The following is a 25469-nucleotide window of genomic DNA, read 5'->3' as shown; positions in this document are numbered from 1 at the left end:
GGGCAGGAAACCCCCGTGGCAGAGTTGACGTTTGAGGAAGGTCTTTAGGAAAATAAGGGAGCTGGCTGTTTGGGTATCGGAGGAAAGGAGCGTTTCAGGCGGAGAGCAGAGCGGGTATGAAGTCCTGAAGCAGGTGTGTGCCGTGTGTTTGAGGAACAGTGAGGGGGCCGCTTGAGCAGAGAAGTGTGAGTGAGAGAGGGAGCCAGGGAAACGGGCAGGGAGGTGATGCCTCTGCATCCCACAGGCCTTGCAGGTCCTGTTAAGGATTGTGGTTTTTCCTTGGAGTAAGGTGAAGTTTCTAAATCATGAGAAAGTTTTGAGCAGAGGAGACCTAAGTAGACTTTACCAGGATCTCTTTGACTTCAAGAGACTAAGGGTGGAACCAAGGCCAGTCTCGAGGCTGCTGAAGTAATCCAGATGAGAGGTTAGTGCTCAGACTGGCTGTTCATGGTGGAAGTTACGGGGGTTTTGATATATTTTGAAGGTAGAACGGGCATGACCAGATGTATTAGTTAACTATTGCTCCTGTAACAAATTACCGCAAATTTAGTGGTAATTTATTATCATAATTTGCTTCAGTTAGAAGTTAGTTTGTCATGGTTTGGGATTTCCCTGTGGCCCAGTGGCTAAGCCTCTGCACTCTCAATGCAGGGGGCTCGGGTTGGAGTCCTGGCCAGGGAACTAGATCCCACAGGCCCTAACTAAGAGTTAATGCTACAAGTCTCAACTAGAGATCCCACGTGTTGTAACTAAGACCTAGCACAGCCAAATAAAGAAATAAAAATTAAAATACACGTTTTTAAATGTTCATCACTTGTTTAAAATCAGGCAGGGCTATGGTGCTTTCTAGACACTCTAGGAGAGAATTCCTTTCCTTGGCTTCCCAGCTTCTAGAGATCACCACATTGTGGCTCACAAGCCCGCCCTCCCTCCTCAGAGCCAACAGTATCACATCTCCCCAACCCTTCTTCCACGGTCGTGTCCCCTCTGACTAAACCTGAGAAGGGGTCTCTGATTTTCAGACCCTGCGATTAGCTCAGACCCACCAGCTCGATCTCCCTTGGCCAAGGTCCTCAACTTGATCACATCTGCAGCCCTCTTGTCAAGCAGAGTACATTTTGAAGATCCCAGGCCTTTGGACACGCACATCTTTGGATGCTGCTGTTCTGTCTGGCAAGTCCATTGATGGATCAGAGATGGGATTTGAGATAAAGAAAAATGAAGAATACTACGTTCATATTTTGGGGTCTGAGCAGTTAAAAGGAAGAAGATGAGCAGCCCAGATGTATGGCTTTGGGGCAGATGTCAGTGCTCAGCTTTGGGTACATACAGTTTTAAATGTCTGCTAAGTATCCACATTGGAGATGACTAGTAGGTAGTTGAATACACGAGACTGGGGTTCCGGGAGAGAGGCTTGACGGGACATATAAATGGGGAGACCTCCACAAACGGTGGCATCAGAGCCGCGAAACAGGATGAGAGCTCACCAGCCTTTTACAGAGAGACTCAGTGTTGGGGGGCCGCCAGACCTGTGCACTTGCTGAAATTGTACAGGTGAGGTTTGGTAGGTGTGAAGCACCCATTGATATTCTGTTGAACGTGACGGGGAAATGCAGAAGAGGAGCATCAAACGGTGGAACGGTTATTCAGGACAAATTTCACCACGTTATTTGACTTAGTCCCTGAAAGCTTTATCCTTGTCTATGGACTTCATTTACATTTCTAGAATTACTGGCCCAGAGCCAAAATATAAATGGCCAACATGTAGCTCATTAGCCACGTGTTAACTTCTGATTCTTTTCTTGGTGAGGCAGTTTCATGTTATGCTGGATAATGTATTATTTTCGTAAATGCTCATTTAAGAGTTGTAATAGATTCACTTCAGAGAGCAGTCTTTGACAAATTATGTGATCTACAGTCTCATGTAGGATAGCTTTGAAAAATGAAGAAATGCCAGTTTGCTTTCAGATTTAAAATTCTTGTCATAGAATGTAGTTTATATTTATATCAGGACGGGTAACATTTTTATTTTGAGTGACGTGTAGCCTGTATTACTTGTTTTCCCTTATTTAGGTTGCTACTATTAAATTTGCCAAAGGCCAGGACAGGAATCTCTTGTGTGTATTTAATTACATCTGGGGGAAAGTGGGGCTTCCTTGGTGGCTCAGTAGTAAAGAATCCACCTGCCAGTCCTGGACACTCAGGTTCAATCCCTGGGTCAGGAAGATACCCCGGAGAAGGAAACGGCCGCCCACTCCAGTACTCTTGCTTGGGAAATCCCATGGACAGAGGAGCGTGGCGGGCTACAGTCCATGGGGTCGTGAAGAGTCAGACAGAACTGAGTGACTGAACAACGATGACAGGAGCAAGTGATTGACACGGATTCCGCCAGTTGCTGAATCAGTGAGGAGAGGTGTGTGTGTCTGTCTTGCGAGTTGGTAGACTCAAAACTCAGCCACGTGCCCCTCCAAATCGGGAACTCAGTCTGTAGGACAGTAAAAGGGTCTTGTGGACACAGCAGGGGAAGGAGAGAGCGGGACAAATCTAAAGAGCAGCCTTGACACATACCACCACCTGCGTAAAACCGCCAGTGGGAAGCTGCTGTAAGCTGCTGTACAGCGCGGGGAGCCCAGCCTGACGCTCCGTGATGCCTGGGAGGGACGGGATGAGGGGCTGGGGGTCTCGAGAGGGAAGGGACATACGCATGCTCACAGCTGACTCGTGTTGTTGTACAGCAGAAGCACAACATTGTAAAGCCCGTTATCCTCCAGTTAAATAGATAAAGTGAAAGTCGGTCAGTCGTGTTCAACTCGTTGCGACCCCATGGACTGTACAGTCCGTGGAATTCTCCAGGCCAGAGTACTGGAGTGGGTTGCCTTTCCCTTCTCCAGGGGATCTTCCCAACTCAGGGATCGAACCCAGGTTTCCCGCATTGCAGGCAGATTCTTTACCGGCTGAGCCACAGGGAAGCCCAAGAATACTGCAGTGGGTATCCTTTCCCCTCTCCAGGGGATCTTCCTGACCCAGGAATCAAACCGGGGTCTCCTGCATTGCAGGTGGATTCTTTACCAACTGAGCCAGCAGGGAAGCCCAAATAAATAAAGATAGACCAAAAGAAAGAAAAACAGGTCCCAAGAGAGCTGAAAATAGGTGTCGCAGGCTTCATCGCTTTACCCTTCAGACTGGGGTCAGCGTAGAGCCCTTTGTGGACTCAGCCTTCACAGGCGTTTCTGTGCAACAAGGCTGCCTGGTTCTCAGCACCGTGTAGGAGAGTGGGAGAAGCAGATGGGAGCCTCACCAGGGAAGAGCGACCGTGTGACGTGGGGGCCACATCCCCGGGCAAGGAGGGCTCTGTGGCCACAGTCTGGCCTCTGACCCCCGTCATTTCAGGGAAATCTGGAAACCTCATTCTGTTACAGGAGCCAGTGCATTGGTGCCCTTGTTCAGTTCAATTCAGTTCAGTTCAGTCGCTCAGTCGTGTCTGACTCTTCGCGACCCCATGCACCATAGCACACCAGGCCTCCCTGTCCATCACCAACTTCCGGAGTTTACTCAAACTCATGTCCCATCAAGTCAGTGATGCCATCCAACCTTCTCATCCTCTGTTGTCCCCTTCTCCTCCTCCCTTCAATCTTTCCTAGCATCAGGGTCTTTTCCAATGAGTCAGTTCTTTACATCAGGTAGCCAAAGTATTGGAGTTTCAGCTTCAGCATCAGTCCTTCCATTGAACCCCCAGGACTGATTTCCTTTAGGATGGACTGGTTGGATTTCCTTGCAGTCCAAGGGACTCTCGAGTCTTCTCCAATGGACCTTGAGTCATGAAGAAAAAGTTAAATCCCGAGTGTGCTCTATTTCGCCGGCAGAAGTCTGGTTTTCTGCTGCTGGAACTTGGTGGCCCGTCCCGTGGTTCTCCAGGTGCCTGGGCTCCCGTGGCCGCTCCTTGTGCAGACGTCCTGTCGGCCGGGCCGGTGGTCGTCTGGAGGCTGTGCCGGGGTGGGCCGCCTTCCACCACTCACCCACATGGTTGGCGGGCTAAGCCTTCTATCAGCAGATGCCAAGCTTCGGTCTCTTCCTCGTGGCTTCTCCACCTCACTGAATGACAGTTGGCTCCAAGGGAGAGTGTTTTCAAGTGATTGAATGCCTCGGAAGTAGTCCAGCATAACTTCACTGCATTCCTGTGGTCACAGCAAGTCACGGGGCAAGCTCAGATTCACAGGGAGAGGAAGTAGAGTCCACCGCTCCATGGGTCATCTCTGAATCACCAGAACAGATAAGTAGGTGATGTGTATCTGTACACATGGTTTGTGTAAAAAGAGGCAAGGTCAGCCTTAGCTTTCTTCTAGAAAGATGCCTATTCAGAAAACGTGACTGTTCCCGAGGATTCAACGTGGTCAGTACTTTCCAAGTAAGACTTTGATTACAAGATGATTACGCTTTTAGGGAGTACTGTAAGAGAAACATTTCAAGGACACGTGTTTGGTAATAGTAATGGTGCTGCTTTTTTTTTTTTTTTTTTAAGATAAAACAATTTGCGACCATGGGGTGGCAAAGAGTCAGACATGACCGAGCGACTGAACTGAAAACAATTCAGAAACAGTACCTAAGGCAATCATCAGTCATAGTAACAGTAATTTAATTTACATGTAAGATGAGATCCCTTGGAAGGGATTCTAATCAGAACAAAACAAAAGCTGAACACAAAACTAAGCGTTAACTTCTCTTAAGCAGTAGAGGGTTCTGATTCTTGGGCAGCGTCGCAAGGCCGCCGTGTGCTGTGGTCTCAGGCTGTCGTGCTTTTGGAGTCTTCTGTGGATCTGGTCTCTGCGGAATTGTGGAGTTAACGCGCGTTACATTTGTATTATCACACCTTGACAGTTCCGTTGGAATTTTGAATCAGTGGCTTTCAGAATGAATTTTGAAGAACTCTGCCCTCGAAACGTTCTTTCCCCACCCTGGAGATCAGGGTCTCCCGCTTGTGATCTGTGACTTTTTAAAAGTTCTGTAACAGTCTTCGTCCTACGCCCAGAGTATCCTTACGTGTGTGACCAGCGCCTCGTGTATTAGTTTAAGCCCTGGAAAGGCACTCAAGATTGTTTCTTAAGTGAGGGACTGTTTCCTTGGAGCCTGACTTGACCAGTGGAGAAGTGTTTTGTTTTGTTTTTATTACTTATGGTTAGAAGCTAGCCGTTTGAGACTACTAACTCTGACAATCTCGAGCAACAATTCTGATACATGAGGTGCCATAAAAAGAGTGATCTGAGTGACAAGATATCATGGAATGTAGTTTATTCTGCGCTCTGTTTACTTGAGTTTTTCTTTGCTTTTAGTTTTCCCTTGGTTAATGTGAAAAGGTGCTTATTTCCAGCAATACTGATTGAATTTTTTAAAAACCACCAGTGATTGGAAAAGGAAGGATCCCTTCCCTGACACATACAGACTATTCCTAGTGTAAATTTTACCCTTTCTTAGGCAGTTTTTCTCTTCTTCATTTAAACTAAGTGTTGTAATTTGTTGCCTCTTAAATCTAACATGTTGGGCTTAAGACACAGGAATCTCAAGAAATATGCTTGAGATTTCTGGTGTAGTTAAACAAATAAAAGACCTCATTAACCAAAGCTAGCATAGCCTCAGATGGGAAAAAATAATAAATTCACTCACTTGGCTTTGTAAATTAGCACAGGCAAGTGTAAAATGAATAAGAAAATGTAATACTCTTTTAAGCTAAATAAATAAATAGTAGGCTTTCTGAAGCCAGTGTGGGGGAGCACTCGCCAGGCCCTCAGCAGTTTTCCCTGTTAGAGGGTCTGCCGTCTCCTTTGTGGTGGGATTAGTGACCACGTGATGGAGCCTCACGCTCACAATGTCCGCCTGTTGCTCCCGATTCCGCTGTCAATCAAGATGCGGGGACCTGGGACAGGGGTCAGCAGAGAGAACCAGGTCCCGGGTGGGCTCGTGCTTAAACTGGCCAGGGAGAAACGGCAACCAACCAAACCCGAAGAGCGAGCCTGTATTATTCCTGGCCTTTTAAACAGGCAGCAGAAATGCCAGACAGTAACCCGTTAACAGAAGAAATCGGGCTTTTGTTTTGGAATGCCTGTCGCTCTTTCTTTTGAGCGTCTCGTGTGTCTGTGTACCTGACTTTCCTTCTTGTTTAGTTTGCGTCCAGCTTTATCGACCATCACTGAATGCACAGGAGAGCGCTGGAGCACAGCAGCCGACGCAGCAGAGAACAGATGCAGACCAGGGGAATTCAGCTGGCTCGGGCCTTGGCCTGCAGTCCCGCAGGCTGGAACGTCTGAGTTTGTGTGTGGAGACGGCTCTATTTGCAGTGGGTTGTTGTGGGAGAATGCCGGCGGCTTAAGCTCCCTTGGACAAGATGGAAGCAGCAGCCCTGGAATGTCCTAACTCTTCCTCCGAAAAACGCTATTTCCCCGAGTCCCTGGATTCCAGTGACGGGGATGAGGAGGGAATTCTGGCGTGTGAGGACTTGGAACTTAACCCTTTCGATGGCTTGCCGTATTCATCACGTTACTATAAACTTCTGAAAGAAAGAGAAGACCTTCCAATATGGAAGGAAAAATACTCCTTTATGGAGAAGCTGCTTCAAAGTCAAATTGTGATCGTTTCGGGAGACGCTAAGTGTGGCAAGAGCTCTCAGGTGAGTAGCCCCTGCAAAAAAATGGTTGGCTTTGTATGTTGTGCTATTTCAGTCCTGAAATAATGACAGCATCACAGCATAGGGTCCTCCTGTAAGAATGATATTGTCTAAACTGAAAAACAGAACAGAAAGGAACCTTAGCAATTCAGGTTTATCAGATAAGTTACTTAACCTGATTTCCTTTATGAAAGCCGGCTGAATAAAAGTTAATACTTACGTGGATATCAATCGTGTTTATTGTACCACTGAACTTTCTTTAGTAGAAGAATCTATGCGAATTATTTTGTTGTAAAAAAAAAAGTATTCTGTTGTGCATATTGTATTTTAAAAGATGTTACTGGCCCACGGTAAGTTTTGGAATTAACTGCCGTGTTTACGGGTCTAGCAGTCTGATACTCAGAATGCACGGATATGCTTGTTGGTGACGTTGGTCAAGCTACAGAAAGTTAAAAACACAAGGAAATCTTTGTTTTCCAAACTCTGAGAAATAACAGAGGGCTTCCCTGGTGGCTCAGTGGTAAAGAATCCGCCTGCCAATGCAGGAGACACACGTTCAATCCCTGGGCCAGGAAGATCCTCCAGAGGAGGAAAAGGCAACCCGCTCCAGTATTCTTGCCTGGGATGGAGGAAAGAGGAGGAAACAATTAGCGTGGAAACCTAGTGACAACTTATTGGCCAGTTCCTTGTTGTTGTGTTTGAACTCGAGGTTTGAGTGAGATCTATATTTTGTAAAGCAAGCGATAAATATTTGTATTATGAAATGAATTTACAGATTTTCATGATGTACAAATTAGAGTAGACCGCAGAAGTAATCTGATAGAGCCCCTTCATTTTCCAGATGATGAAACTCTGGCCCAGAGGGATGTGATCATTTGTCTAGTGAATGTCACATGACTGTCTTGGCATTCTAAGTACTCTTTACACTTTGCTGTTTCAAGGTTTTACTACCTCTGAGCCTTCCTTGTTCTAAATGGAGCTTGAAGAGAGGTGAAATGAATCATACGTGGTTTTTTTCCCCCCTTTAATTTAGTTTGTGACTGCCAATATCAAACGTGTATTATGTATGATTTTCCCTTTGTTATGATGAGTTGTAGCTGCAATGAATGATTTCAGTGTGTCCCAGAAGTTAATGATTAACACTGAAGGAGTGTAATTTTCCTGGTTTCTGTGGACAAGTGGCAAGTTAAAAAATGATTTAGAGTTTTGATTTTGCAATAATTTTAGACTTATGCAAAGTTGCAACATAGTACAAAGATTTTTCCACATACAGTTCCCTCAGATCCCACCAAAGTTAACATTTTACCAGATTTGCTTTATTGTTCTCTCTCTCCATACACACACACGTTTTTATTCTGAGCCTTTTAAGAGTAAGTTGACAATGTCATACCCTTTACTTCCAAATACTTCAGCAGTACCTACTAAAAACAGGGCTAGCCACGATATAATTACCAAATCTAACTTGTAACATTAAAAGTTCATCAGTTTTTCCACTAAGGATCTTTTTAATTAAAAAAAAAAAAAATTCTAGCTCAGAATCCAACCTCAGTTACGCTGCACCTCCTTGTCCTTTGTCCTTCATCACCTTGGATCTGAAGCAGCTTCTCAGCCCTTCCTTGGCCTTCGCATCCACGACGTTTCTGTGAAGTACAAGGAAATAGGTGTTTTGCACAACACCCCTCAGTTCGGATCTGTCTGGTGTTTCCTTCGGGTTAGGCTCCAGTTCTGCATTTGTGGCGGGAGGAGCACAGAAGTGCTGTGTGTCTTCCTCAGGACCTCATAGCAGCAGACAGAAGAGTTTTCCCATGACTAGTGATGTTAAATCGGGTAACTTACGAGGTGGTGACTGTCCTGATGTCTTTTGTAAAATTATGGTTTTCCCCCTATCATTTAAAATATATGGGGAGATATTTGGAGACCGTGTGCAGTCTGCTTCTCATCACACATCCACCTACCAATTTCAGCATCCTGGCATGATTCTTAGTGGTGGTAACCAAACGGTGATTTTTCTAATTCCAAGATTCCACCTACATTTAACGTTTGGGATTCTTCTGTAAAACTGAGCTTTTTCGCCTTCATTATTTGTTTATTCATTTATTTATGTCAGTGTGGACTCGTGAGTTCTTATTCTGTGGGTGATAGTTCATTACGAAGCCCATTTATTTTGTTGCTCAAACGATTCCTAATGTGGCCCATGTTCCTTCAGGATGACTTCTGTGTCCTTTTGACATCATTCTCTGAGCATGTCTCTGCTTTCCAGCCCAAGAAGGCGTCACAGGCTCATCTAGTATGTTCCTTGTTCCAGTGTTAGAAAAAGCCATTTTCCCCAAAGAGCCCTGATGGTTCCTTTTAGTCGAGAATTATATTAAAAAATCGAGTGGAGTGAAGTGAATTGAAAGTCACTCAGTCGTGTCTCTTTGCGATGCCATGGACTGTACAGTCCATGGAATTCTCCAGCCAGAATACTGGAGTAGGTAGCCTTTCCCTTCTCCAGGGGATCTTTTGAACCCAGGTCTCCCACATTGCAGGCAGATTCTTTACCAGCTGAGCCAGAAGGGAAGCCCAAGATGTGTCAGAAGTGGGATGCTGTTGGCTTATCATTGCTCTCAGGCCCACTCCATGAGCAGAGTGAGGAAATTAACATGCGAGGGGTGTGTGCTCACACCTCTCTGTCTTTCTAGCTCCGAAGCTGTTTCTCCTTCTGTCTCTCTAGCTCTTTCGATTTCTCTCTTTCTGTTTCTCTTCTCTGCATTTCTTTCCCTTTCCATACTTCCATTTTATCTGTATTTCTGTCTCTCTCTTCTTAAAAACCATGGGTTCCTACTGATGCTTCTGATTCCAGTTCAGCTGTCCAGCACTCATCTGAGTCTTTTCCGTTTCTGTATTTGTAACTTCCTTCTCTGACTGTGAGAAACTGAGCACTCACTATTCACAATTGCTTGTTCATTCTTATAATACTCAAAATTTAGTTTCAGAACTGCTAACCTACACGATCGTTTAAAAGAAAATTTAATATATACTTGAGTTTTCTTTTAGAATGTGTGTTTTTCTTTTTTCTTTCTTTTTTTTTTGTATTCATAGATAAACTTTATTCCAATGTTTACATAAAAATGAGTCGATGTCGAACAGGAAAAGGTTTTTACAAAGGGTTAAAATTGATCAAACAACAGAACTTGGTCCTTCCCTTTAGTCTGAATTCAGTTGGCTGGCGCATCGTTATTAGTATCCGCCCTCACTAATCGTTTTCATCACACACAGTATCTAAACGTCTTCAGGTGGCACTTCCTGTTTCCCTGGAAGTCCCTTAAACTGCTTTCAGTTACAAGAGAAGGGCAAGGATATCGGCTCATACTCTACTCCACTGGAGGCAAAGATACGTCTCTCAATTCTCTTGTTTAAATTGTGGTTGTTGGCAAAGTGTCCAAATGAAGAATTTAATGCTAACACACAAAGAACATAGAAAAATATGGAACGCTTCACGAATTTGCGTGTCATCCTTGCGCAGGGGCCATGCTAATCTTCTCTGTATCGTTCCAATTTTAGTATATGTGCTGCCGAAGCGAGCACAGAATGTGTGTTTTTAAAGGGCAAGAATTGTTATCCTGTAATATGTTAATACCTAGCAGTGGTTTCTCTTGTCATCTTTAACTTCTTGATCATTTTAATAAATCATGCTTGTTTCTGTTAAGTGTGAAGGCAGTATGTATCTTCAGAGTGGGAGAAATCAAAAGTAGTACTCAAATGAGTAGTGCTCTTCTAAACCAATTTAATAATGAAAGCATCGGTTGTCTTCTTAGTTATGGAAACAACTTGGTTATTTTTTTTAAAAGAGCTCCCAAGACTATTTTCTTTTTCTTAGCATTTTAAACCTTTCAAAGAAAAGTCTGACTTTAGCGCCAAGCCTTTCAAAGAGGACCACGGGTGTTCTGCGGGATCTTAAAAATTCCATCTCTCCGCGGTGCAGGTGGGATGGAAGGCTATTTGGTGACTGCCCTCTGGAAAAGAGGACAATGTTTCATGCGTTTAGAGAGCTTTTCTTATTACCTTTTTTTGGAGCAAGTTTATGAAAAAGCCTAAAAGAGAATGAAATATTTTTGGAGCTGTCTTATTTTACTTGTCCTGAAATTTCCCATGACATGGATGGGTTAGTGAGCTGAATAAGCGGGACATACCTGAAATTTAGCCTAAATTAAGAAGCTGGATGCTACAGAACATGTTCACTTTGAACAACTTCACCTTTTAACATCTGTAACTTACCCCCGTTTTCTGCTGGCAGAGTCTACCTGTGTTCACTCAAGATGTGTACAGATTATGGTATCCAGGGATGTGTGACATTTATTCCAGAAGGGAACCCTCTCTCAGGAGTGTGTTCTGACCTCCTGGTTCATGTGGGCAGGTTAGGCAGCTTGCAGGAATGTTGTTGTAGCGATTCATGCCTTGGGGTGAATTGCTGGTCCTTAAAATTCCTTTCAGGCTTCCCAGGGGGCTCAGTGGTGCCTGCAATGCAGGAGTCACGGGTTTGACCCCTGAGTCCGAAGATCCCCCTGGAGGAGGAAATGGCAACCCACTGCAGTATTCTTGCCTGGAGAATTCCACGGACAGAGGTGTCTGGCGGGCTACAGTCCACAGGGTCACAAAGAGTCGGGAGACGACTTAGCGACTGAACAACGATAGCACGGTTCCTTTCGACTTCGGGTTCCTCGACTCTGGTGCTTAAGTGAAAGTGAGCGACTGGGACCTCAGCACAGCTGTACCCTGGGTGGCCCAGAAGAGGGACTGGCCACCCGAGGCAGACCAGAGGCACTAAAGCAGGGCCTGGGGCCTTGGGACTAGAATGGGTTTAATTGTAGTAGTGCTGGGGCTCCTGGATCCCTTTTGTCCCATGTCCACCAGAGGAGGGGCACAGTCTCTCGTCGTGGCTGGAGGGGCAGGAGGCGCCACACCAGCGTGACTCGGGCGGCTGTCCTCCTGGTTCGGATCTGGATCAGCCCAGCTAGAACACTGGCCGCTGCTTCCCAGAGCCCAGCAGCCCAGCCTCGTGCCTGTCGCCTGGGGTGGGGGATGGAGAGTCTTGGCTTCTTCATTTTCCAAATTGGTGCAACATGTAGGACTCCAGTTATGAAGCCAAGACGGTGAAGCCTTGATCTAGATTAGACTCTGGGGCCTCGGAGGACTCTTCTTACCTGCTCTTGTAGCGGCCGACTGGCCGAGGTCCCGGTGACTTGGTTGCAGGGAGGGGATACGAGCCAAGAGCCGGTTCCACTCCAACCTTGACTCTGCACCCAGAGCGGGTCGAGGCGGGCTTCAACACGTGGGCCTTCATCACATAGTCTAGAAAATGCCTTTAAAGCTAGGTTGAGGGGGCTTCCCTGGTCGTCCAGTGGTTAAGACTCCATGCCTCCACTGAAGGGTGCACAGATTTAATCCTTGGTCGGGAGAGGAAGATCCCGCATGCCACACCAAAGATTAAAAAAAATTAACTGGATCAAGAGAATGTGAAAAAATCGTTAGGTGAGTTCAGAATGGAAATATTTGAAGTCCTGGTTTCTAGGAGGGACAAATTCTAGACCACATACATAAATGTGAGTGATGTCTATTGCCAGAACTCCCAGGTAAATTTGTAAATAGGTTGTTTTGGGTTTTTTTTTTTTTTCAGTTATAAAAAACAGCTTCCTACCTTGTTTACTCAGATGGTTGTAAAGTTGCGCAACTTTCGCTAAGAACTAAAGTATGTTCTAGATGCCAGAGGGAAGTGGGGGGATGTCTTCCAAAGAGAAACTGGAGAGCAACGCGAAGTCTCTGACAGGCACACACGTTACCGGTGAGGAGGGGAGGGACTGTTGGGGCAAAGAAGCCGTCACTCCTGAAGGAGATTCAGAATCAGGGCACGGCATGGTGTGCTGTTTGTTATGAGTGCCGAGAATGCAGGAGTGCCAGTGAAGCTGAAATCCCAGTGCCTGAAATCCCCGAGGTTATGAAATGTTCACACTTCCAGCACTTGCCAAACCTTCATTTCTTTCAGCCAAGGCCCCAAACTTCACAGGGCACCTTTGCTTGCCTAGAGTGACTCGGAAGGTGTGCCGAAGCTCGGAAGCTGTAATAACCAGGAGAGGCGATCTCGTGCGTCTCCTCTTTGTTGAGAGACGACCCTCTCAGTTTGTGTTTGCATCACTGCTGTCATCCGTGTGTGAGCGTTGCCGAAGGGGGCGGTACATGGTCTGCAGCCAGAGCTGCCCAGGGAGGAGCTCTGCAGTTAGTTGTAACTTGTGCTCAAACTCAGCTTGGCTGTGTCAGCAGAGTAGTCCCTACAGTTAGCCCAACACGAGTGTGTCCAGTCTTTCTGCTGGTTATTTTAACCGATACTTAGAAGAGCTGTCCCATTTCTGAATGACATTCTTGGCCTCATAGGTGAAACAATTTGCTCTACTGTGGGGGAGGCATAAAGGACAGTGAGGACCGTCGGATGGTTTATATTTATTGCACTGCCAGGCCTGTATGATGTTTACGGCATTGCAGGCATCCTGTCGTAGTCTAATCTTGCAGAATTTGTGTACAGGAGTAACTGGAAATCACCGCCAGCCCTTAGAAAATGGCACAGGAGCTCAGACTTCGAGGGGTGACTCTCACCATTTACCCCATTTTACAGGAAAGGGAGTGGAAGCTTGTAAAATCGATATTTACAAATCAAAAGCTAGTGGCAGGTCAAGTCTAGAACTCCTGACTTCAGTCCACTTGAGTGCCTTGTCCATTCCTGTGGTGTGCCTTGATTCCAGCTCTGCTGAGGGTAGTGTGTTAAATGTCTCATCTTTCATGGAATAAGGGCTTCCCATGTAGCTCAGTTAGACAAGGCTGTGGTCCTAGTGTGATTAGATTGACTACTTTTCTGTGAGTATGGTTTCAGTGTGTTTGCCCTCTGATGCCCTCTGCACTCAATATGCCAGCAAATTTGGAAAACTCAGCAGTGGCCACAGGACTGGAAAAGGTCAGTTTTCATTCCAATCCCAAAGAAAGGCAATGCCAAAGAATGCTCAAACTACCGCACAATTGCACTCATCTCACACTCTAGTAAAGTAATGCTCAAAATTCTCCAAGCCAGGCTTCAGCAATACGTGAACCATGAACTTCCTGATGTTCAAGCTGGTTTTAGAAAAGGCACAGGAACCAGAGATCAAATTGCCAACATCCGCTGGATCATCGAAAAAGCAAGAGAGTTCCAGAAAAACATCTATTTCTGCTTTATTGACTATGCCAAAGCCTTTGACTGTGTGGATCACAATAAACTGTGGAAAATTCTGAAAGAGATGGGAATACCAGACCACCTGACCTGCCTCTTGAGAAATCTGTATGCAGGTCAGGAAGCAACAGTTAGAACTGGACATGGAACAACAGACTGGTTCCAAATAGGAAAAGGAGTTCGTCAAGGCTGTATATTGTCACCCTGTTTATTTAACTTATGTGCAGAGTACATCATGAGAAACGCTGGACTGAAAGAAACACAAGCTGGAATCAAGATTGCCGGGAGAAATATCGATAACTTCAGACATGCAGATGACACCACCCTTATGGCAGAAAGTGAAGAGGAACTCAAAAGCCTCTTGATGAAAGGGAAAGTGGAGAGTGAAAAAGTTGGCTTAAAGCTCAACATTCAGAAAACGAAGATCATGGCATCCGGTCCCACCACTTCATGGGAAATAGATGGGGAAACAGTGGAAACAGTGTCAGACTTTATTTTTCTGGGCTCCAAAATCACTACAGATGGTGACTGCAGCCATGAAATTAAAAGACGCTTACTCCTTGGAAGGAAAGTTATGACCAACCTAGATAGCATATTCAAAAGCAGAGACATTACTTTGCCAACAAAGATCCGTCTAGTCAAGGCTATGGTTTTTCCTGTGCTCATGTATAGATGTGAGAGTAGGACTGTGAAGAAGGCTGAGTGCCGAAGAATTGATGCTTTTGAAGTGTGGTGTTGGAGAAGACTCTTGAGTGTCCCTTGGACTGCAAGGAGATCCAACCAGTCCATTCTGAAGGAGATCAGCCCTGAGATTTCTTTGGAAGGAATGATGCTAAAGCTGAAACTCCAGTACTTTGGCCACCTCATGCAAAGAGTTGACTCATCGGAAAAGACTCTGATGCTGGGAGTGATTGGGGGCAGGAGGAGAAGGGGATGACAGAGGATGAGATGGCTGGATGGCATCACTGACTCAATGGACGTTAGTCTCAGTGAATTCCGGGAGTTGGTGATGGACAGGGAGGCCTGGCGTGCTGCAATTCATGGGGTCACAAAGAGTCGGACACGAGTGAACCGTTCTGATCTGATGTAGCTCAGTTGGTTAAGAATCCACCTGCAATGCAGGAGACCCGGGTTCAATTCCTGGGTTGGGAAGATCCACTGGAGAAGGGATATGCTACCCATTCCAGTATTCTTGGGCTTCCCTGATGGCCCAGCTGGTTAAAAATCCACCTGCAATGTGGGAGACCTGGGTTTGATCCCTGGGTTGGAAAGATCCCCTGGAGAAGGGAGAGGCTACCCACTTCGGTATCCTGGCCTGGAGAATCCCATGGACTACCCAGTCACAGAGTCAGACAAAGCTGCTATTGAGTAAATGATTGCTGATTAGTTTTCAGCCTGTTGACAAGGCTGACACCTGTCTTAAAATAGAGGAACTGCATTTACACTTTCAGTCATCAGGAATCTGCAGGTTACAGCAGGTGTTCATTTTGCAGTTACTTGATTTCTGGTAAGTCATGTTTATTTTTCAAGTTATAGTGAGTAGTAAAATCTAGGAATCTCAAGTGGGTCTAGTAAATACCAAGTGAAGTCGCTCAGTCTTGTCCGACTGTTTGCGACCCTATGGACTGTAGCCTACCAGGCTTCTCGGTCCATGGGATTTTCCAGGCAAGAGTACCAGAGTGGGTTGCCTTTTCTTTCTCCAGGGGATGTTCCCGACCCAGGGATCGAACCCAGGTATCCACATTGGAGGCAGACGCTTTACCCTCTGAGCCACCAGGGAAGCCCCAGTAAATAGCGGATCTGAAGATAATTAAAAATGTCAAAACTCTTAAATACTTTGAATCTATTAAAAAGCACTCAGAATGGTTTATTTTAAAAATACATGTAACAAAGTGTAACTTACTGACAGTGCCCTAAGATGGCTGCGCACACGTGTGTGTGTGTGAGAGATAGATTCACGTGTATGTATACTGTTCTAAATTTGTAATACGTAGAAGAAAATTTTTAAAAAGATTGCACATACAAATGAATTAGTACTTTCTACTATAATCTTACACAGATAAACTTGATAGAATTAATTGAACTATTATACATTTCAGTACAAGGATTTGAAAAGAAATAACTTGGCCATCTTGTAACTGACTCTTTCTAAATCTGAAAAGATTGGTTGGTTATCTCACTGAGCTCATTTCTCATCATGTTTAGTTGATAAATGCCAGTGTATTTTAACTTTTATTGCCAGGAAAAGTTAAAGTAGGCTTATCTGGTTATTTTGTTATGATCATTTAGAGTTAAATGTAAATGTTGTAATTTTGAACGATTATTTTTCATCTAAATGATATTTAATATTTACATTGCTTAAAGCATAAGAGTTGGTACCAGAAGCCGTATCTTTGATGGTACTTTCTTTTAACCAGAAAGAAAATAATAATCTTAAATATATTAGTCTTTTCATAAAAGCTGAGGTTAAAATTTTTTTTTTACTTTGCCTTTTATTTTTTTTAATCTTCCTGTTCTCATCTGAGGGTCTCACTTTCACAGTCCGTGCTAACTGCTGTTTATTCCTAACTTTATTTTCTAATAATAATTCGAGGCGTAAATACAGGTTGTTCAGCTTCACGCGATGTCACGCAGCCCACTGGTGGAAAGAAAAATCACACCTGAGCGAGCCCTTGGGCTTTGTCGTTGTGCTCGTGGGGCTGACCCTGTCTCATTTGTCCCGCTGAAGGTTCCGCAGTGGTGTGCCGAGTACTGCCTTTCCATCGACTACCGGCACGGGGGCGTGGTGTGCACGCAGGTCCACAAGCCCACGGCGGTCCAGCTCGCCCTCCGCGTGGCAGACGAGATGGATGTTAACATTGGTCATGAAGTCGGCTACGTGATTCCTTTTGAGAACTGCTGTACCAGTGAAACCATCCTGAGGTTGGTCTGGGGGGCTCCCTCGTGCTATGCCCGGTATGGCTCCTGGCTCATCCTCTGCAGTCCCAGAAGAGCGTGTTCTTTGCGTTCTCTGCTTTAAGCACCAGTAACTTGTATAACAGTAACTCATCTCTCTGTCACCAGCCTGACACCATCAGAGATCCCCTGTCTGTAAACTTCTTCCATATCTCCCCACATCCTCAGCAAAAAGTTCTGACTTGTTTTGGCTGGCCCCGGAGACCTTCTGGAGCTCCAGCTCTGGTGGGTATGTAAGAGCTATCCATGTGCCAGCCATGGTGACACGTGGTTCTCCGAGTCCACGGGCCTCGATACGTTCTTCCATCCACTTGGAATGTCCACGCCTCTTCCAGGCCAGGCTAATCTCCTCCTCGTCGTGAACGGCCCTGTGCAGAGGTCACCCGCTCTACGAAGACCTCCTCAACCCTCCCTTAGTGTAAATTAGAAAGCTCTCTGCTGGACTCTGCAAAATGTCATATCAGCCCTTGATGTAGGCATTGTGGGTCAGCGTTTCTGAAACTACTTTTCAGGTGCTTCCAGATTCCAGGGACCCTTGTCAGTAGCTCCCACAGGTTGTGAGGGGGAGAAAAAAATCCTTTTATCTGTTTTTAGCTTCACTGTGAGATTTCCTTTACACAGCGGGTTCCAAGAGTTTAGCAGAAGGAAAAAGAAAAGTGGAAAAAAAAAAAAAAAGCCCTGCTCTGGGCCAGTTTCTCAGGCAGGTTTCCATTGCAGCCCTCATGAAAAGATGAGGCATCCCAAGGGCGTCAGCTGCCCAGGCGCTGCCCGCCCACCCCGGGGGCTGAGACGAGGGTCTTGGCGGCAGTGTGTCTGCCCGTCTCTCACCCTCTTGTGGGTACAGCAGCGCACCAGGGCACACCCCTGGGAACGCCCCCTGCTGGCCTCGCATGGATGCTGCGGCATCCCCTGGCATTGCATAGCCCGGCAGAGGACCGTGGGCAGGGCTGGTCTCTGCTCACTCGTACCCCCAGCGTCTGACGTGCTGGTCCCATGGAGGGCATGCAGCACCCGTGATGATGGAAGGGAAGGTTAGTGCTGGTCCCCGCGGCTGCTGCAGACCCTGTAGAGTGCTTCTCACTCCCAGAATGCCTGTAGAACTCACTCAGTTTGCAGTAAGCTGCTTTCCCGCAAACGTTTACCTTCAAAAGTAGAAGACATCAATCCTCAGGCCGGTGTTACACCACAGGGGACCTTTCCATCAAGAGCCCTGGGACTTGCACTTCTCGAAGATATGTAACCTTCTCTTACTAGCGCCATGATGTCCCCGAGTCATTGTGTTAGTGTGTGTTTATAAACTGTTTATTATGCAAATAGTAAACGTACAAACCTCCCTGCTTTGGGGAACTCACAGACAAGTTGAGGAGTTGGGCAGGACATGCACCCTTGAAAGGGTAAAGGATCCCACACTCAGCAGATTCATTTTTCATCCTTTATATTTTAAAGTGGCCTTTCAAGTGGTCATACTTTTAATTAAAGGACAGCTCTGACTAGTTTACATTTAATAGATGTGTTTTTATCTTAAATGCCATGTCAACTTCGGAGGAGAAGGCAATGGCAACCCACTCCAGTACTCTTGCCTGGCAAATCCCAGGGACGGCGGAGCCTGGTGGGCTGCTGTCTCTGGGGTCGCACAGTCAGACACGACTGAAGCGGCTTAGCAGCAGCAGCAGCAGCAACTTTGGGAACCTTGTGAAAAGGGCTCTTGGATGTGGTCCCTTTTAACATGGAATCTTTTGGTGTTTTTATCTTATTAATGTAGATCAAGTGTACATACATATATATATATTTAGAAAGTCATAGAGATAAACACTTATGGAGTAACCCAGTAATGTCATCAGGGCAGGTCAAAGACACACCTCACCTTTTAAACATCTGTTATGGGTAGGGACTTGGCTTTCATGCTTTACGGGGAAAACCCTGTAGGACTGTAGGCATTCAATCCTTACAGCCAAAGGCAGGACTACAGTTTCTGTTGACAATTTTTTTAGCTCTTTCTGCATGTAGCTTTCCTTTCTTAACGTAGAAAATAGCCTTCAGAAGCTGTGGAGGAGCTGACCCGCAGCACACCTTAGAAGGCAGAGGGGAACTAGCGACCGCGGCAGGTTCTGGTGGCTTCTGCATCTGCCGGGCTGCCCAGCCGTCGTGTCTTTTCCCCTCACTTCCTGGGCACGCTTATTGCTGGGACGCTGCACTTTCCACCCTGACGTTGCCCAGCCAGTGCAGAGTCAGCAGATACTCTGATTTGTTGCTCACAGAGTTTGAGTTGCAAGCAAAGGGGCCAGAGCTAGTGAAAAGCCCTGTGTTGATAAAAGAAAGTCATCCTTTCTTTTCTTCCTGTTGCTCTGTGCTCCAAAGAGCAGGTGGCGTGGCTGTGAAATGAGCATCTCTGCTCATTTCAGAGATGCTCAACTGTTGCCTTGCCTTGCCCCACCTCTCTGCTTCCGCTTCCTCATCACTGAGCCGTGGTGGTTGCCACACGTGCTCAGGGGTTGTTGTGAGAACTCAGGGAGCTGCTGTGCGTGCCTGGTGCGTGGGAGCACGGTGCCCGTGTTAGTGATCTGCGTGACTAAAGAGGTAAACTCCAGCCACGTTCATTGCCTGGAAGACGCGTGCTCACCATAGTTATTGATAAGTTCAGATTGAAAAGCTATTTAAGTAAGAGGCTCTAAGGGGGACTGTTGACTATGGATGGCAGTGTTCTTATTTGATACTGTCTTTTCCATTTTCTTTGTACCTCCTTAGCATCTAATCTCTTGGGCACATAATAGGCAGTTAGTAAATATAATCTTTATGGCACTGCCATTTTTCTGGATTCTATATAGAACAATGTAGTTCTTCTTTAAGCTTTTTTCCTGGCTTTTTTCAAACCAGTGGATACTTGAATATCATATGCCTAAAATAGTCTTTGAACTATTAACAGATATCACAATATCTTGTGGAAGTGATACATAAATTTCAAATAAGAACCCTCTAAAACACAGATTTTTTTTTAATTATCACATTTTTAAGGTCAAATTCAATAAATATAATTTTAAAAATTAATTAAACTTTCCTATATTATGTTCTTAGCTTTCAGAAATTTAGTCTTAAGAATTTAAGGTATAAATGACATTTCCAAGATATATCCATCTTTTTACATAGTCATCAGGGACAGCATTTTCTTAAGCACTGTACACATGATCTTATTAATATAAGGTAAGAAATAGGTCTCTGTCTTATGTAGAAAGCTGGAGGTTTGTGTGCTAAGTTTTAGGATCGATCCTTAGTATTCCCTTCAGTTCAGTTCAGTTCGGTCGCTCACTCGTGTCCGACTCTTTACAACCCCATGAACTGCAGCACGCCAGGCCTCACTGTCCATCACCAACTCCTGGAGTTTACCCAGACTCATGTCCATTGAGTTGGTGGTGCCATCCAACCATCTCATCCTCTGTCGCCCCCTTCTCCTCCTGCCCTCAATCTTTCCCAACATCAGGGTCTTTTCAAATTAGTCAGCTCTTTGCATCATGTGGCCAAAATATTGGAGTTTCAGCTTCAACATCCGTCCTTCCAGTGAATACCCAGGACTGATTTCCTTTAGGATGGACTGGTTGGATCTCCTTACAGTCATCCGAAAGGCCAGGTCTAGCTTGCTGAGTCTCGTAGTTTAGGTGAGTCACACTTCTCCCTTTTTGATTAAGCCTGGACGTTTTTCCATCACATACATACCTCTGTCTGGCAGAGAAGGAGCATTTCTTCCTGTCAGATCAGTGCTTAAATGAGTTTTGCTGAGAAAGGAATAGAGATTTCATTTCTGACATTAAGGAAGTAGCACAGACTAAAATAACTCGTGTTAAACAAGAGCCAGTAGCACTTACATCACTGTATCAAACTGATGAATCTCAGCACAACACCTGACAGCTAGGTTTTGGATGCAACTGTTTTTATTTTGCATGAGGTATAGTACTGTAGTATTCAATGTATTTTCTTTCTTAAGTTTGAGAAAAGGAATAATCAGCAACTTATCACTGCTTGTTTGGTAAGACAGACACAGAATGAGAACAAGTATAGGAGAAGGGCAGAAAGCACACGTCTGATTGATTCCATAAAGGTGCAGAAAGGGGGAACGTGGGCTTTATTATGAATCCATGGTGGCCACGGAAGCGATCTTTATAATTTGATGATGGCGTGGGATGTAATAGATCAGTTCAGTTCAGTCGCTCAGTCATGTCCGACTCTTTGCGACCCCATGAATCGCAGCACGCCAGGCCTCCCTGTCCATCACCAACTCCCAGAGTTCACTCAGACTCACGTCCATCGAGTCAGTGATGCCATCCAGCCATCTCATCCTCTGTCGTCCCCTTCTCCTCCTGCCCCCAATCCCTCCCAGCATCAGAGTCTTCTCCAATGAGTCAACTTCTCATGAGGTGGCCAAAGTACTGGAGTTTCAGCTTTAGCGTCATTCCTTCCAAAGAAATCCCAGGGCTGATCTCCTTTAGAATGGACCGGTTGGATCTCCTTGCAGTCCAAGGGACTCTCAAGAGTCTTCTCCAACACCACAGTTCAAAAGATGTGATAGATATTCAGGCTTAAGTTGACTCTCTCTGTTACTTTATGAGCATATGCAGGATACGTAACCTGTCTGAACCTCAGGTTCCTCTTTTACAAATAATGGGATAATAGTGTCTACCTGGAAGGTTTACTCTAAAAGTTAAATGAGAACTATCATTTAGTTCGACTGAAGGACTGATGTTGAAGCTGAAACTCCAATACTTTGGCCACCTGATGCAGAGAACTGACTCCTTATAAAAGACCCTGATGCTGGGAAAGATTGAAAGTGGAAGGAGAAGGGGACGACAGAGGATGAGATGGTTGGATGGCATCACTGACTCAATGGACATGAGTTTAAGTAAACTCCTGTAGTTGGTGATGGACAGGGAGGCCTGGCGTGCTGCAATCCATGGGGTCACAAAGAGTTGGACACAACTGAGTGACTGAACTGAACTGAAGGATACAGAGTCAGCAGAGGGAAGTGGTGCCAGGGGCGCAGCCCACAGGAACCAGGCTAGGCGTCCAAGAGCCCCTCCCTGTGGACTCACCTAGCACACACTTCGTCCCTCCAGCTGTGAGCTGTGACGACGAGTGTGAAATGCTGTCCTGTCAGGGGAACTCATCAGGGACTCTGTGCCAGGGGTCTGTGCTGGGCACTGGTCACATAGGCACCCTCTGCCTCCTGCTGTATTCTAAAATTCTGGACTGCCAGAAGGAAAGCAGGTTGGACCATATTACAGACAGTAAGCCTCAGTTCTGGGAATGTGAGAACACTCCCAAGTCTAAGTTCCAAATGCCAGCCAAGGGGCACCCTTGCAAGCAGGCCTTTCTACAAGTAGCCGTTTCAGACCTGCCATAGACAGGGACAGATAAAATAAATTCTTTAAATTGGCATAAAGCTTATGGTTTGGCTTCCTCAAGGAATAATGTAGGTAGATATGTGAACGCTGTCAGAAAGATGATGTTTGTATGGTTCTGGATGATTAATAGGTATTTGTGATTATTTTTAAAAAACCTCCCAAGAACTACTGGAAAATTCCGTTAAAATCACTACTGACCCCTTCCTTCTCCAGGAATGCTCCCCAGTTTGCATGCTGCCCTCAAATAGGTGATTACTTTTTAGGTGCTTTTGTGTGGGTATTATTTGGGTGACATTTCAAACATGTTGATGCTCACACCTTGGTGATGTCATCTCCCAAAAAGTGCCAGCAACAGAGTCCTCCTCCTGGACCCACCGGGCCAAGAACCTGAGCCAGGACAGTCATCTGTGTACGCGCGTGCTCCACTGAACAGTGTGTGCTCCCGCTTGACGTTCCGTTTACGGAAGAGGGGAAAACTCTTACCCGACAGGAGTGTTTTGCTCAGGGCAGATGTTCAGTGTAGCCCTTGTTAATATCTGTAATAAACATTTAAGGCAGAGGTCTCTAACCTAAGGTTTAGCGATGGTCTTTAGAGGGTCGGTGAACATATGCAAACTGTGCTTAAAATTTTTGTTTATATGTATTTTTCGGTTTTGAAGGTCTGTAGATTTTATCAGCTTAAAGGAATATTGGCCCCGATCAAGATTTTAAGCTCCCGATTTAAACAAAAGGATGCTAGACAGGCATTTTTGTGGCTTATGTCAGGAGTTTCTTGTATGATCTTTTTCATGAAAGCATTCTAACGTTAATGTTTCCTCTTTGTAGGTATTGTACTGATGATATGTTGCAAAGAGAAATGATGTCCAATCCTTTTTTGGGCAGCTATGGGGTCATCATCTTAGATGATATTCATGAAAGAAGCATCGCAACTGACGTGTTACTTGGACTTCTTAAAGATGTGTTACTAGCAAGACCAGAACTGAAACTCATAATTAACTCCTCACCTCACCTGATCAACAAACTCAGTTCTTACTATGGAAACGTGCCTCTCATCCAAGTGAAAAACAAGCACCCCGTGGAGGCTGTGTACCTTAGTGGGGCTCAGAAGGAGTCTTTTGAGTCTATTTTACGCCTTATCTTTGAAATTCACCACTCGGGTGAGAAGGGCGACATTGTTGTCTTTCTGGCCTGTGAACAAGTAAGTGAGTGATGCTCCAACCTTCCACAGTGATAAGGTTACTACCGGGAGCCTTTGAACCTTGCTGGGAAGCTTTGAATAACATACAGGTTTCAGTTTGCTAATTAGCTGTTTAAATATTTGGTTCCATCACACCTCATTTCTCTATACTTGGGAAAAAGGTTCGATAGAGTAAATAAAGCCTGTGCTTGAAGGGTGAACAGGGAACTGCCTCTAAAAGCAGGAATTGTTCTGAAACAGAATGAGGAGGGGGAGGGGGGAGTCCGAGGAGCTTGTGGGGTGATCTCCAGAGTGTTCCTGCCCCCCAGGCAGTGGGATCCTGGGCTGCCCCAGAGGCTCGCCGTGAACTCTCTCAGCAGAGGGGACACACTGGTACAGCTGCCCCCCTCATGGCAAGAACGGGTGCTGGAGATGCAGAACATAGCCTAAGCGATTGGCAGAGAATCAGGAAGCAAAAAAGGTGTTCCTACAACAGTCAGTGGAGAATTAGGCAGAGCACTAGAGTTTACGGCACACCCAGAGGGCTGTCTCCCTACACTGTTCTTAAAAAGATGAATGAGAAAACGCTTCACTTGAAACTGTCTTTCCAGAAGCACAGCTGGGACATGTACACCTGAGCGTGTTACTGCCTTCACACAGTCAGGGTCCGCTTGGGGTTGCATTTGTCTAAACGCAGTTACCCTGACCCTGCTTCTCTCTCTCCCACTGTTCTGAGGGCCAAATCTAAAAACTTCCAGAATCTTAACAGTTAGACTTTCTTCTTAGAGACTTACTGCCTGGCCTTTTCCTCCCTGCCCGTCATTTCACTCCGAGTAAAAGCCCTACCTTTTAGACCATGACGATTCCAGTGATTAAACAAAAACCAAAAGGAAGGTGCTTGCTACTGGCTGAGCCACCCGCTGAACAAAGACAAGCACCTCATCTCTCCATCAGCGCCTTCAGCGTGCACACGCTTTCTGAAACGCCTTCAGGAGTGTGTGTTCTGCTTCACAGTCAGCATGAAGGATGACTGAGCCTTTAGCTTTGAGACCTTTAGATAGTTTTCTCACAATGTAAATTTTATCTGTTTCTGTAAAGAAAGTAATTCAGAATCTCCAGTATGTGATAAAGTACAGCATATTTATGTTTTTCGTGTATAGCTTATACAGTTTCTTGAGTAGTAAATCTAAATCTGCCTGCTGCAGTGATATATTCTGTTATCGTTCCCTAATCATGCGTGATTCAAGATATTCAAGAAAGTCCTGCGGGAAGAAATAAAATGATTAAGGAGACAGGGAAAGGATTTCTGAGAACAGAGGTTTTCAGTGTAACTGGGTAAAGCCTCAGGAAGGGAGGTAGGGCGGAATTAAAGAGTCTAAGATATTAGAAAGTTAGAGCTGCCAGGTGAAGAGAAGGCATATGTCTCAATGCTGGGGACAGGGGCAGTATAATTAAGGCTGATAGGGTGAGTAATCATCTTCAGAGTAACCAAAAATTCTCAAATGGATTTTTGAAAAATAAAGCTCATAAGAAAGTTGGGAGTAGTATTTTATTCTTTAATAGAAGCTATAAGTAATGTCATAATGACTTTTTAATTGTCAGACTTCAGAAGATGCATTTCTATGTAGGATAGTAGTAGAAGCTGTAAAATCCACAGGGCTTAGAAGGGTATAGAATCTTCCTGGAAGTCAGACTGGAAAGACGTCTCCTTAAGAAACCGTCCGTCCTGCAGTCTTAAAGTCACGCGTGTGGCAGTGCAGGGAAGGCTCGGGGCAGAGTTTGCAACCTGAGCCTCTGAGCGTGAGGACTCACTCGTCCTGGCAGCGGCTGCTGCTGTGGCCGAGTGGAGCACGGGGGTCTCGGGGGGGTCTCCTCCTTGTCCAGCAGGCGGCTGGTGGGCAGAAGGACAGCTGTCCTGCAGCTAGAGCATGCCTTCGCTGGGAGCCAGCGATCTTCCTCGCAGCCCAGCCCCAAATCCCACAGCTGTTACCTGGGTTTCTTTTCTGCATCTATTCCCTGACAAGCTGAACACAGCTCAGTATCCTGATGGACTTTTCT

General features: G+C 45.6%; 1 protein-coding gene and 1 non-coding gene across 2 annotated transcripts in view; one reads left to right on the top strand and one right to left on the bottom strand.

Annotated features, from left to right (window-relative positions):
• DHX32 (DEAH-box helicase 32 (putative)) overlaps positions 1 to 25469 on the top strand; it is a 53075-nt gene that overhangs the window by 11067 nt on the left and 16539 nt on the right. The window contains exons 2-4 of the mRNA XM_070781067.1: positions 6156 to 6658; positions 16618 to 16811; positions 23060 to 23432. Coding sequence (XP_070637168.1) covers positions 6377 to 6658; positions 16618 to 16811; positions 23060 to 23432 — 849 coding nt within the window. The 5' untranslated portion in view covers positions 6156 to 6376. The remainder of the gene's footprint in view (positions 1 to 6155; positions 6659 to 16617; positions 16812 to 23059; positions 23433 to 25469) is intronic.
• On the bottom strand, positions 10116 to 10222 carry LOC139180035 (U6 spliceosomal RNA). Its single transcript, XR_011564384.1, has one exon. It is a non-coding gene; the product is annotated as a U6 spliceosomal RNA (small nuclear RNA).

The sequence above is a fragment of the Bos indicus genome, chromosome 26 (assembly GCF_029378745.1).
Source record: "Bos indicus isolate NIAB-ARS_2022 breed Sahiwal x Tharparkar chromosome 26, NIAB-ARS_B.indTharparkar_mat_pri_1.0, whole genome shotgun sequence".
NCBI classification, from domain to species: Eukaryota; Metazoa; Chordata; class Mammalia; order Artiodactyla; family Bovidae; genus Bos; species Bos indicus.
This window is presented reverse-complemented; position numbering and strand designations above follow the sequence as displayed.